Below are 12,967 nucleotides of genomic sequence, written 5' to 3' on the forward strand. Positions count from 1 at the left end.
CAACTGTTTGTCGTTTTCCTGGTTACTCAACTGCGAGTAGAACTACATTTCCCGTCAGCCCGTTCTCGAGCTGCTTCTATTCTGATTGGCTGATTCCGAAGGTGAAAGTTCGACAGACATGTTTCTCAAAGCCTGTACGGTAAACATCAATAGAGTTCACGGCTTCAGCTTTGTAACGTCTTTGTATAGACAGTATTTTATTTAAACGTTTTATTTGTTTTTGCATATTTCCGAAACATCCGAGTAGAAGACGCGGTTGTTATTTATCAGCAGCTATATTTGGCTGTGTTGGTTAAGACCTGCAGAATCACAATGACAGTTGTGTTATATCAGCTCTTAAAGAGGTCACATTAAAGACTGGCATTCATAGTATGTCTTTGGTCCAAGCGACGCGATACACTAGCGTTTAGTATGGCAGCGTTACTTTTGCTGCGTGGAAGCAAATGTTACGACAAACGGATTTGGTCGTTGTCGTCTCGTTTCAGTTGTTTTCAAACCAGCAGAAAACTCCTGGAGAACAATCTAGTGACTCCAAACACAAGAGGTCTGAAATCAGGACGCATTCAGGTGGGGTTTTTTTAACGGACGACCAAGTATTATGTAAACTATTTTTGTTAAAGGGATAGTTCACCCAAAAAATGAAAATTCTGTCATTAATTACTCACCCTCATGTCGTTCCGAACCTGTAAGAATTTCGCTCATCTTCGAAACACAAGTGAAGATATTTTAATGAAATCTGAGAGCTTTCTATCCCTTCATTGACAGTCTACGCAACTACAACTTTCAAATATCAGAACGATAGTAAGGACATCATAAAAGTAATCCACGTGATTTAACCTCAGTGTTACGAACTGTTTGCACAAAAAACTTTCAAAATATGAATCTCCAACATTGTTGCGTGAACACATCAGAGGTGGTTAATATTTTGTAAATAAAGTGGTAAATTCGTGTCATAAAATTGAGGTTAAACCACTGGAGTCACATGGATTACTTTAATTATGTCTTTACTACCTTTCTGAGGCTTAAAAGTGGTAGTTGCATAGACTGTCAATGCAGGGACAGAAACCTCTCAGATTTCATTAAAAAGATCTTTATTTGTGTTCCAAGGATGAATGAAAGTCTTACGGGTTTAGAACGACATGAGGGTGAGTAATTAATGACAGAATTTTCATTTTTGGGTGAACTTACCCTATAATATGAAGTTCAGCATGCCCTTGGGTGATAACCAAGTTGCCGTTGTTTCACAGAACATTTTGACAAAGCCTTTAATCCCAAGGCTTATTGGACTTGAATTCCAATGTCGCCACAAATTGGTCACAAATCCTATGAAACTGTGGAAACTATTAGGTAAGTAGTTGGTTTATTTTAATGTTTTGGCTGGACGAAGTAGTGATGCAGAGCTTTTGACTTCTTATAAATCTTAATGCTTGTTCTGATTCATGTTATAAGTCCTCCTGGTGTATTTATAATGGGAATATGTTTCACATCTGTCAGGCACTACTCATTATTTCAGCACATCCAACAGAAGACATGAAAAGAAAGAGGGTGGGAAAGGGAAGACCCCAGAGGAGGATGAAGGTATTTTGTTATTTTTGAATCAATAGTTATCATCACAAAATATACCTTGACAGGGTAACCAGAATCCCAAAAACAAAGTAGAGGAGTGTTATATCAACCTGGAGGGATTAAATATCCTCCACAACTGGCATTTAGCTAGCAGAACACCCAACTTCCTACGATCCAGTCAATTCCTGAGGACGAAATCAAGTCCCGCCCTACATTTTTTTTCTCAATCCAGAAGCCGCTTCACTCTGATATACGTCACATAAGGGAAGAAAACACTATCACAACTTACATTTCATGCTGACTTCAATCAAAACAACTTGCAGCGACATCTCTTCTGGTGTTTTTACTGGCGCGAAGGCAGGGCAAACTGACACTCACATAAGATCCACCAAAAGCAAACCACAACCATCCAACCAATTCCCAAGGACAAAATCAAGCCCCACCCTACATTTGTTCTTGTTTGAGAAGCTGTTACACGTCACAATAGAGAAGAAAAGACTATCGCGACTTTATATATGAAACTAAAAACGCCAGTAGGTGGCAGCAAGTCACTGTGTCAATGAGTGAGTCACTGAATCATTCATTCAATCGATTTGTTTCAAACGGCTGATTCATTCAGAAATGAAGCAACCCTGCATCCCAATGTCTACTATCCATCCTAAATAGTATGTGAGATTACAATAAGTGTGTCCCAAAGCATAGTATGTTGAAAAGAGTATACCAAAAGTCCCTGGATGGTCTAGTATTTCTGGTAAATTTTCGAAGTGTGGATGTCCCAAAGCTTGTCTACTCTTTTGCTACACACTTAAAAGTATGTACTATTTCTTCACTTAAAAAGTACATACTTTTAGGGCATAGTATAAGTAGGCAAATTGGGACGCAGCACAAGTGTCTATCTTTATGAATGAGTTATTGAATCATTCACTCATACGATTCATTCAATGAAACGCAGTAACATCTTTGTTTGGAATTATATTCTTATTATTCTAATAAGAATATCACAGTGAAAGCATGGAATCTAAAGGTGTGTTTTTGTTTGGTTTTTGTGAATTGAGTGACATACTCGATAATATCAGCTCGCACATTGTTCGCAAAACAACAATTACAATATTATCATAGATTATACATATTGCACACCGCTAAATGGTCCTGCTTAATACATGGCTATGGTTTATTTGAGCTAAAATTATTTTGTTTAGAGACCATGAAGTGAGATGCAATTTGTTGACCAACTCAAATAATTCGGATATACCTTCATGCCAAATTATTCATGCTTACTTTGCTTTAATTTTCTTCCCTAGAAGAGAAAAAGAGACGAGAGCAAGAGGATCAGATGTATAGGGAGCGACTGCGCACACTTTTTATTATCGCTGTCATCATGAGCTTGCTCAACTCCATCAATACCAGTGGGGGGAACATATCCTGGAATGATTTTGTGAATGAAATGTTGGCCAAAGGGGAGGTGTCGCGAGTACAGGTGGTACCAGAGAGCGACATTGTCGAGATCTACCTTCACCCTGGTGCAGTCATCTTCGGAAGACCTGTACGTACGATTTCACATACGATTAGTGCCATACTTGATTTTAAAATAATTGTTATCATTATGTTGCTATCAATTCCAGTTTCATTATTTGTCCTGTTGTCTGTTGTAGAGACTGGCCCTGATGTACCGAATGCAGGTGGCCAACATTGACAAGTTTGAGGAGAAGCTTAGAGCAGCAGAGGAAGAGCTGAATATAGATGCCAAAGACAGAATACCAGTGACCTACAAGCGTACAGGCTTCTTTGGGAAGTGAGTAATTTGTGCTTTCCACTGAGCAGGCAAACCCCGCAAGCTGAAAGAAGACATTAAAGTGCCTTTTCCTAATATTGCATTTCATGCATTGTGTAATAGAGCTGTTTATGAATGTAAAAGATCTGCAAAGTTTTCAAGATCAAAGTGATCTGAACTGCCGCAACGAGTCGTCAATAATTCCACTCTCACTTCTTATTTGCATAATGCCGGCCTAACCCGGTTTTCATTGGCTGCTTGCGAACAGCGTCTACTTTGCCCCGCCCTCAAACACTGACTGTAGTTGTAGCTAAGACCGGAAGAGTTTGGTTTGTGTTGTCCAAAATATCTCCCTTTGCATTGAACTTTGAGTGTCGTAACTTTGCAGATGTTGTTTATGCTCAAACAGCAACATTACACACTAACTAAAGTTAAAAAAGTTAAATCATAATCAACCACCCCTTTAAATTTGACTGTTGTCATAACAGAATCTAACTAGATAAGTTTATTTTCCTCCACAGTGCCCTTTATGCGCTCGGTATGGCTGCCATTGGGGTTGCAATCCTCTGGTACATCTTCCGACTGGCAGGAATGGGTGGGAGAGATGGCGGCTTTAGTGCATTTGTAAGTCAAGATTCCTTCATATGTATTCATTTTATATTACTATTAAATGATTTGTGATGTCAAATCATCTGTCTCTTCCACCAGAATCAGTTGAAAATGGCTAAATTCACTATTGTCGATGGGAAATCTGGGAAAGGCGTAAGCTTCAAAGATGTTGCGGGTATGCATGAGGCTAAGATGGAAGTCAAAGAGTTTGTGGACTATCTAAAGGTAAGGGCATCTGAAAGTTAGGCTCAAAACACTATTTCCAAATATGTGTGGGTGATATCTTCTAGTTATTCATGCTTAAATTTACTTGACTCTACATTCTGAAATGTGTCAGAGCACAATTCATAATGCAGTGCAAGTACGTGTGGCATTCTCAGTGCAAGGTGACACTATGACATGCATTAGTGTAAACTAGGGATGTGTGATATTGACAACTGACTCATTACATTTAATGAGTAAATTAAGTTAGAATAATAAGACACTATAGGCTGTTATCAACCAAACAAAATCAGTGTCAACAGAAGTTGCAGAAGTGGCACAGAAGCTGCATCCAAAGAAGCATTTAGATTATTTGCTCTGCAATTATAATTACATAATGCTATGAAATTAATGTTTTAAAAATAATATTTGAATATTGAAATATTAAATGTTTTTTGGGGGAAAAAAATGAAATGATCCTTTTAATATGAAACTAAAACCGCCAGTAGGTGGCGGAAAAGTCACTGTCTTAATGAGCGAGTCATTGAATCATTCATTCAACCGATTCGTACAAACAGCTGATTCATTCAGGAACGAAGCAAATGGCAGCCTTTATGAATGGATCATTGAATCATTGCTGATTCATTCAGGAATGAAACACTGCTGTTACAGCTTTGTTTGGAACTATTTCTGTTGGCAAAATAGAGTAAAAACAGACCATATTGATAATTTTGTGTCAGAAATGTAACTCACAATATTAATTTCTTGTTTATTGAACTGTTGTATAAAATCAATATCACATTTGTGCTGATATTCGGGAAAACCAAGCACAAAAAGACATGAAGAGTTATGCCAGCATAGGTGGAAGCTTCAGAGCAACTGCAACAATGAGTAATGGAATCTATCAATACTAGTTTCATTAAAATAGACAAAATTGATCAAAAGCTATTAGCGTTCTTTGAAATTGTTATAATTTTTGACCACAAGGTGGCACTGCCCCAAAACATTTTGAGTACTTTTAGGGCATGATTCCAGTGACAGAGTTTTGTAACAATACGCTAATGCGTTAGTAAAATATAGCATTTTACGACAAAATTAAAATAGCCGACATGGGAAAATTAGACATTGTTCAACTCGGCATGACACCAGAAATCTAAAACCATTTAGAATTTATAGGCAAAAAGAGCAATTTTTTATATCTCCTGACCACTAGGTGGCACTGTGCCAAAACTGTGCAGGTATCCTCAGGTCATGGTTGTCATAACACACACCAAATTTGGTCAAAATAATCAGAATAATCTCTCCGCATTGCGGAGAAATAGTCTCACGTCCAATTTGGCGTGCTCTTAATCAAATTCATTTGCGTGTTATTCAAGCACAGTTTGATGAATCAACTTGAATTCTATATCTTTGTCGGCATGGTCTGAAGATGATCTAATTCAAAAAAGTTAAAAGAAGGTTTTTTTAATCAAAACAAAGGAATCTGAGAAAAAAAATAATTTTGTTTCTAGCACTTACAGTTCAAAAGTTATTAGCATAAACGTGAGTGCAGAATTGGACAGTTGGTGGCGCTAGAGGGTTTGAGTTAGAGACTCCAAATTTGGTATAGTAACAGTTCAGACAATCCTCTCTCTGTGTGCCAAATTTCATAACTTTCCCACAAGCGGTTCTATGGGCTGACATAGACTCAAGAGCAGAAGAACACTAACGATAATTGTTTTCTTTTGAAGAATCCAGACAGATACCTTCAGCTTGGGGCCAAAGTACCTAAAGGCTCTCTGCTTCTGGGGCCCCCTGGCTGTGGTAAAACCCTGCTTGCTAAGGCAGTGGCGACAGAGGCTCAGGTGCCCTTCCTCGCCATGGCAGGTTCAGAGTTTGTGGAGGTGATTGGAGGTAAATAAGACTGTTAAATATACAGAGATTATTATCCGGATGCCATTGTCAGATCTTCATATTTCAGTCTGAACGATCTTTCCCCACCCAGGCCTTGGTGCCGCAAGAGTGCGAAGTCTTTTCAAAGAGGCTCGAGCTCGAGCTCCATGCATCGTCTACATCGATGAGATTGATGCTGTGGGGAAGAAACGCTCCACAAACATGTCTGGTTTCTCAAACACAGAGGAAGAGCAGACCCTCAACCAGCTGCTGGTGGAGATGGACGGTAAGAATAGTCGACAAAACAATACTGCTCCGAGTCGACATTGACAATACTAATCGTTTACATTATTATTTATGTTTTACTTTGTTTTTTACAAAGGCTATGTTCTGTTACTGTCATGTTAATGTTACAATATTTTGTGTACATCTGGAGCAGAAAACAAAATCATTTTACCTCAGACCTTGCATGTTGTTTTCTCCCACATGTGTACACTTAACTTTTATTTGAGAAATTCTGTATATAAAAGTTTGTACATGAACCTGCACTGCCTTTTTGTTTCGGTTGATTTTAATAAATATATCTATATTTGCTACTCTTGATTAAGTGAACGCTTAAGTTCAAGTTTTTATTATATTTTAAAATGTATTTTATTCCTGTGATGCAAAGCTGAATTTTCAGCATCGTTACTCCAGCTTTCAAATATCATTCATTTAAAGGATTAATTTACTGGTAAGAAAGAATTTGAATTAGTCTAATGAACACGTGACCTTCAATCTGAGATTATCAACATATTTTCCATCTCTCTTTTCTAGGAATGGGTACCACAGATCATGTGATTGTCCTGGCTTCCACTAATCGGGCAGATATTCTGGACAATGCACTCATGAGACCGGGCAGGCTTGATAGACACATATTTATCGACCTGCCAACTCTTCAGGTAATGAAGGGTCAAAGCAGCAGCTACAGAATTCTTGATTCTGATTGGTTGTCAGATGTTCCAACTGTGAATGATTGACTATGAAGATTTGCTGACTGTATTACATTTGTACATCACTTCTCTGTGCTCTTTCTGGGGACTTTTAATCTAGTAATGGTGAATTGGGCTGTTTTTCTAAGCAAAATCTAATAAATGTCCTGAGATAAACATGCTGTACAGCAGCAAATTATCATATTAGAATGATTTCTGAAGGATCATGTGACACTAAAGACTGGAGTAATGATGCTGAAAATTCAGCTTTGATCACAGGAATAAATTACAGTTTATAATATAATCACATAGATATCTGTTATTTCAAATTATAATAATATTTCACAATATTACTGTTTTTACTGTATTTTTGATTTTAGCCTTCTTTGAAAAAATCGTAATAATTCCAGACTTTTGAATGGTAGTGTATGTGTGGAGGAAATTGTAGTATACATGGAATAATTCAGTTGTCTCCAGACTGTTGAGTTATGGAAAATTAATGCACACCTAAGGTGTAATGACCACTTCACTTCATATTAGCACCTCTGGGGTGGGTTAATTCTCAATAATTCAACAACCCGTCATCAGCTATTCATTATTTACTCCTGCTGATTGTGTTCTAGGAGAGGAGGGAAATCTTTGAGCAACACCTGAAGATCCTGAAGCTCACACAGCCGGCAGACTTCTACTCCCTGCGTCTGGCTGAGTTGACACCAGGCTTCAGTGGTGAGTGATGTTTTGACTATGTGACTATATCATCTCCTCACACCACATCTGACACACTGTTCATATTTCCAGGGGCCGACATCGCCAACATCTGCAATGAGGCCGCCCTTCATGCTGCCAGAGAGGGTTACAAGTCCATTGACACCTTTAATTTTGAGTATGCTGTGGAGAGAGTCATTGCAGGTATTCAGCTCCTAGATTCATTTGAGCTAAAAAAAAATAGTGTACTATGATATTACATTAGAGATTTCTACACAATCAGCATCTGTTTGATTTTGTGTGTGACATGTAGGGAGTGTGAAGAAGAGTAAAATCTTGTCTAAAGAAGAGCAGAGGATAGTGGCCTTCCATGAGTCTGGTCATGCTTTAGTGGGATGGCTGCTAGAACACACCGAAGCTGTCATGAAGGTAAGCAGCACTGGGCTAAGCTCTAAAAAGTACTATAAAAGTGGTCCATGCGAATTGTGTACGGTGAATGAGAGGGGACATCTTCGGTTCACTTAGTTTTGTCTTGGCCACAACATATTAACTTGTGGGAACGTGATAATATGTTGCGGCCATGAGATCGTTTTGTCGAAGTTATGTCTTGGCAATGCGATGTGAATTTGTGGAATCCGACGTTGAGGGACAGCATCTATTTCTTGTGGACACTAGTTTGATACGTAAACAAACTTACGTTACCTTAGCAACCTGGGATTACCAGAAATGGATATTATTAATAAATTAACATTTGATTTTGAAATATAGCTGCAAGCAGCAATTAAGGGGCCAAGCACAACAGAAGCAAACAAGGAAGCTAGCATCAGACCAACAATGTCATAATGGACTATGATAGCAACGGGGACAAAGATAATTCGAAATCGATTAGACCAACAGTACTGTAGTTAGAGCCAATTTCATATTTTGTTCAATTATGGTGGCGCAGTCCCACCGCCTTTTTTGTGTGTCCTCAGAGTGCCCCCATACAAAAGCATTTCAATTTTGGTGAAAATATCTCATTTTGTTTAGAACTTATAAACATTTATATGTATGAACACATAAAAAATTACCCACCTGACTTTGATTGCATTTTTTTGCCACTTACTATCAAAATTTTGATATTTGGCCATTAGCGTATAGTCAACGACCTATGTTTTCAATTTTTCAACAGTGGTTTCGTCTCAATCGGACTAACAATTTCTTAGATATTCGCGAATGTTGTTTAAACGCTAAATCACAACGTTGCATTAACCATAAAGCAAAACCTAGCATGTTTGGTATCGTTGGACTCGGCAAGAATTCAGGAATCCGAGGAGATGAAAATAAGTCAACAACATCAAAAGTTATAAGCATGTAAATAATTTTTTTTCACCACTAGGTGGTGTTGGTCCAAAACTTCTCAGGCTCCTTCAGGGCATCGTGCCGATGACCCATAACGAGTTTTGTAATGATACGTTCATGCGTTCATAAAATACAGCATTTGACTACAAAATTCAAAATGTAGCCTCAGGTTATGCTTGTGATGACATGGGCCAAGTTTGGTCTGAATACGATAAAGCGTTGAGGAGATAGAGGCTTACGTCTATTTTTCGCAAGCGCTACATAAAATTCATTTGCACGTTTTTCGAAAACGGTTTGACAAATCAATTTGAATTCCACAACTTTTTGTCTGTATGGTCTGAAGATGATCTGGTTCAATTTTCATGAAAATCAGCCTAGGAGGAGTTTGAAATTGTCGATTTTTTTTTTTTTTTTTTTCAAAAAATTTAAAATAGAAAATGGTGCAATCGAATAGTCTTGAGACGAGGAATCAGAGGAAAAAAGGAATTATGTTTCTAACCCTTATGGTCCAGAAGTTATTAGCATAAACATAAGTGAATTTTTGGACAGGTGGTGGCGCTAGAGGCATTGATTTAGAGACTCCAAAACTGGTGTGGTTAATGTTAGGACTGACCTCTATCAGTGTGCCAAATTTCATAACTTTCCCACAAGCAGTTCTATGGGCTGCCATAGACTTCCAGAGCGGAAGAAGAAGAATATGAACGCCAACGGATACAATAGGTGCTTGGACCATAATTAAGAATGACAAAGACAGTGTGGCATTAAGACATAGATATATTAAATTATATTATTATATTTTGCCTATACTATATTATTAGGTATTATATAATATATTAGATTATATATTTGCATTGTGATGGGCTGGTCTTTTGATCTCTTGTCAGGTTTCAATAGCTCCCAGGACGAATGCCGCTTTGGGCTTTGCTCAGATGCTGCCGAAGGATCAGTATTTGTTCACCAAAGAGCAGCTGTTTGAGAGGATGTGCATGGCTTTGGGTGGACGAGCCTCTGAGGCCATCACCTTCAATAAGGTCACCACAGGTATGTCATCTACACACTTATGTAGTGCCAGCGCCAAAGCAGTTCTCAAAGTTCGCTGTACTTGTCACAGGTTTAATAGACGTAGACGAATCGTTGTCATTTAGGAATGAGATCGCATGGGTGTTTGAATCGAGATCTTTAAATGATTAATCATGTAGCTTTATTCCAGATTAATCAGGTACGTCTTTTTGTTTGACGGATAGAGTGCCCGTCCTTGAAATGCGGTGGGTGTGGTTAAGTAACCGCTGTCGTAAGGTCTTTTGTGGTACAGACACTGACACGACCTCATAGGTATTACTAGACGTCAGTTAACTTGTAAACTCCTCGTAGGTGCTCAGGATGACCTGCGGAAGGTGACCCGGGTGGCCTACTCCATGGTGAAGCAGTATGGGATGGTTGCCAGTGTGGGCCATGTGTCCTTCCCTGACTCTGAGGATCAGGGAGGTATTGGACGGAGACCGTTCAGCCAAGGCCTCCAGCAGCAGATGGACCTTGTGAGTGCAAGAACTGGTGTGGCATGGGTGACCTCACTCTGATGGGATGTTACAGAGGCTCGCCCGGGTGTTAAATATCAGTTGTCTTGAATATTTGTGTGCGGTTATTTATATGTATTCTTTTCTCTCATGTTCAGGAAGCTAAGTTGCTAATAGCAAAGGCCTACAGGCACACAGAGAAATTGCTTTTGGACAACAGAGACAAACTTATTTTGGTAAGTCGTGCTCACATCCTTGTAAGCATAGCAAGATAATTGTTTCCCTGAAAATCTTTTTTAGAAAGAAGTTAAGAAATTAAGATAAATTCTTTATAAGAATGTTCTTAACACCGTGTCCTAACCAGACGCCACGATACGTGATAAAAGGCACCTTTTCCATGTTAATCAGAGTTTTTGTCCTTACCAGCCGCGGCTGGAACAACAACATACAAAGTATGACAATGATAATTTCAAGTACTGATTATTTGCTTTATTTAATGTTATAAGCGTCTAATTTGAGTTTGAATATCATTTTGTGTGACCTTTATAGCCATACTGAAAGCGGCAATGGATAATTCTGTGACAAAGATCGTTTCAGTCACTCTGTATTTTTAGTAATGTTAAAATGGTGTAATATTTATGAATTTGATTTTGTACTCATCCATTCTGTTGCGAGTGCAGTTCACTTGCAGAGAGACTCCGCCCGCACGCTCTTCTGATTGGCTGTGATTTTTGATTGATTTGTTTGCGAGTGCAGTGCACTTGCAGAGAGACTCCGCCCACACACTCTTCTGATTGGCTGTGATTTTTTATTTATTTTTTCACGTCTTGTAGTTGTGTCGTGTCTGGTGTGGACAAACAAATTGCTTGTCGCTGAAATCTTATCTCTTCGCATCTGGTTAGGACACAGTGTTAGTGCCTTGTGCAAGTAATGTCCCAATAAGGCGGCATCCATTTATGATTTTAATAAATATAATCATATCGCTGAATATGCTGTTATACTCTTTCATAATGTACTACAATACACTGAGGTGCATATAGTATCTTCCAATATTTGCACTAAGTATAAATAGCGTCTAAAAACTATTTACACTTAGTATGAAGAAAATACTTTTTGTTGTTATTTATTTACCGAGTTTCGAATTCATTTCTCTTTTTCTCATACTTTTCATAATACACTCACATTTTTTCATTACATTCTCATTCACACATAAGATTTTAAGCATGCGAAATTATCTTGGACCCCTCAGTGAATATGGACTACAGGATATGATGTCATGTTAACGTGCTCCAGTTTCAGATACATAATACACTATAAATAACTTCTATAATAACTATTAATAATAACTTCTCTTTTTGAGGTCTCTATTCTCTTATGTAACATATATTATTGCAAAACCGCCAAAATGAGCATTTCCTCTTTATTTGATTATGGATCAGAGTAGAAATTACAAATCACAAGCTAAAAATGATCAAACATTTTCAATTGTTTTTCCAGGTAAAAAATCTGACTTTTTTTTATCTTCCATGGTGACTTATTGTTGTTGTTTGCTGTGATTGTTTTCAGCTGGCTAATACCCTGCTGGAGAGGGAGGTGGTCAACTACGATGACATCGAGGCTTTGCTGGGACCTTCTCCGTTTGGACCCAAAAAGATGATCGCCCCTCAAAGCTGGGTGGAGGCCGAAAGAGACAAGCAGGACACAGGGGAAGATGAGCCACGCAGACGGCAGAGACCGATCCGCAAAGACAAGGATGATGACATCAATCTGAGCCCAGCGTGAGCTTCCACAACACATGTGGAAGTCCAAGAGTGGACTTTTAAGGGAAGAAAAAAAAAAAGGAAATGTGTCTGCTGTTCTCGCCCCTGATGTTCCAGTTAGACCTGATCTGACTGAATGAAAAATATATTATTTTGGCCAGTAATTATATTTTATATGTCTTTAGGACATTTAATTGAAACAAAAAGCAACATACAAGCATCAATCAAGCATTTAAGAGCAATACTGTGTTTTTCTCAATAAGGAACCACTCTTTTAAAGAGTAGTAGAAACCTCCTTTGAAAATTGCATGAAATCTGTTTTTAAAACAATATTTGTGCTTTTTTGAGCTTCTTTCCAGACCAGATCAAACTGGTTTTGTAAGACCAGGTAAGCATTGCTAGCAGTGTGTCTGAAGTCAGTGGATATTCTGCACCATATGTAATAAATTATTACATTTGTGTTTAAAGTCCAAGAGTTTTTATTGAGCATTATGTGATTAATCTTAAATAATGTATTTTAGTTATTACTATAGTAACTACATGCAACATGTGTAACAAGAACACTAAAATAAAGTGTTTCCTGTTATTATTTCATATAATATATATATATATATATATATATATATATATATATATATATATATAAAAATTGCCAAA

General features: G+C 38.0%; 1 protein-coding gene across 1 annotated transcript; it reads left to right on the forward strand.

Annotated features, from left to right (window-relative positions):
* The first annotated feature begins 131 nt into the window (after nt 1-131).
* spg7 (SPG7 matrix AAA peptidase subunit, paraplegin) lies at nt 132-12,777 on the forward strand. The gene is made up of 17 exons (XM_051901099.1): nt 132-567; nt 1,248-1,347; nt 1,495-1,578; nt 2,868-3,109; nt 3,219-3,358; nt 3,859-3,961; nt 4,046-4,171; nt 5,878-6,040; nt 6,132-6,305; nt 6,836-6,960; nt 7,614-7,716; nt 7,789-7,899; nt 8,009-8,124; nt 9,921-10,077; nt 10,408-10,571; nt 10,709-10,786; nt 12,117-12,777. The coding sequence occupies exons 1-17, from the start codon at nt 412-414 to the stop codon at nt 12,330-12,332; spliced, it is 2,358 nt and encodes a 785-aa protein (XP_051757059.1). The 5' UTR covers nt 132-411; the 3' UTR covers nt 12,333-12,777.
* The last annotated feature ends 190 nt before the right edge of the window (nt 12,778-12,967 follow it).

Source organism: Ctenopharyngodon idella, chromosome 7, assembly GCF_019924925.1.
Source record: "Ctenopharyngodon idella isolate HZGC_01 chromosome 7, HZGC01, whole genome shotgun sequence".
Lineage (NCBI taxonomy): Eukaryota > Metazoa > Chordata > Actinopteri > Cypriniformes > Xenocyprididae > Ctenopharyngodon > Ctenopharyngodon idella.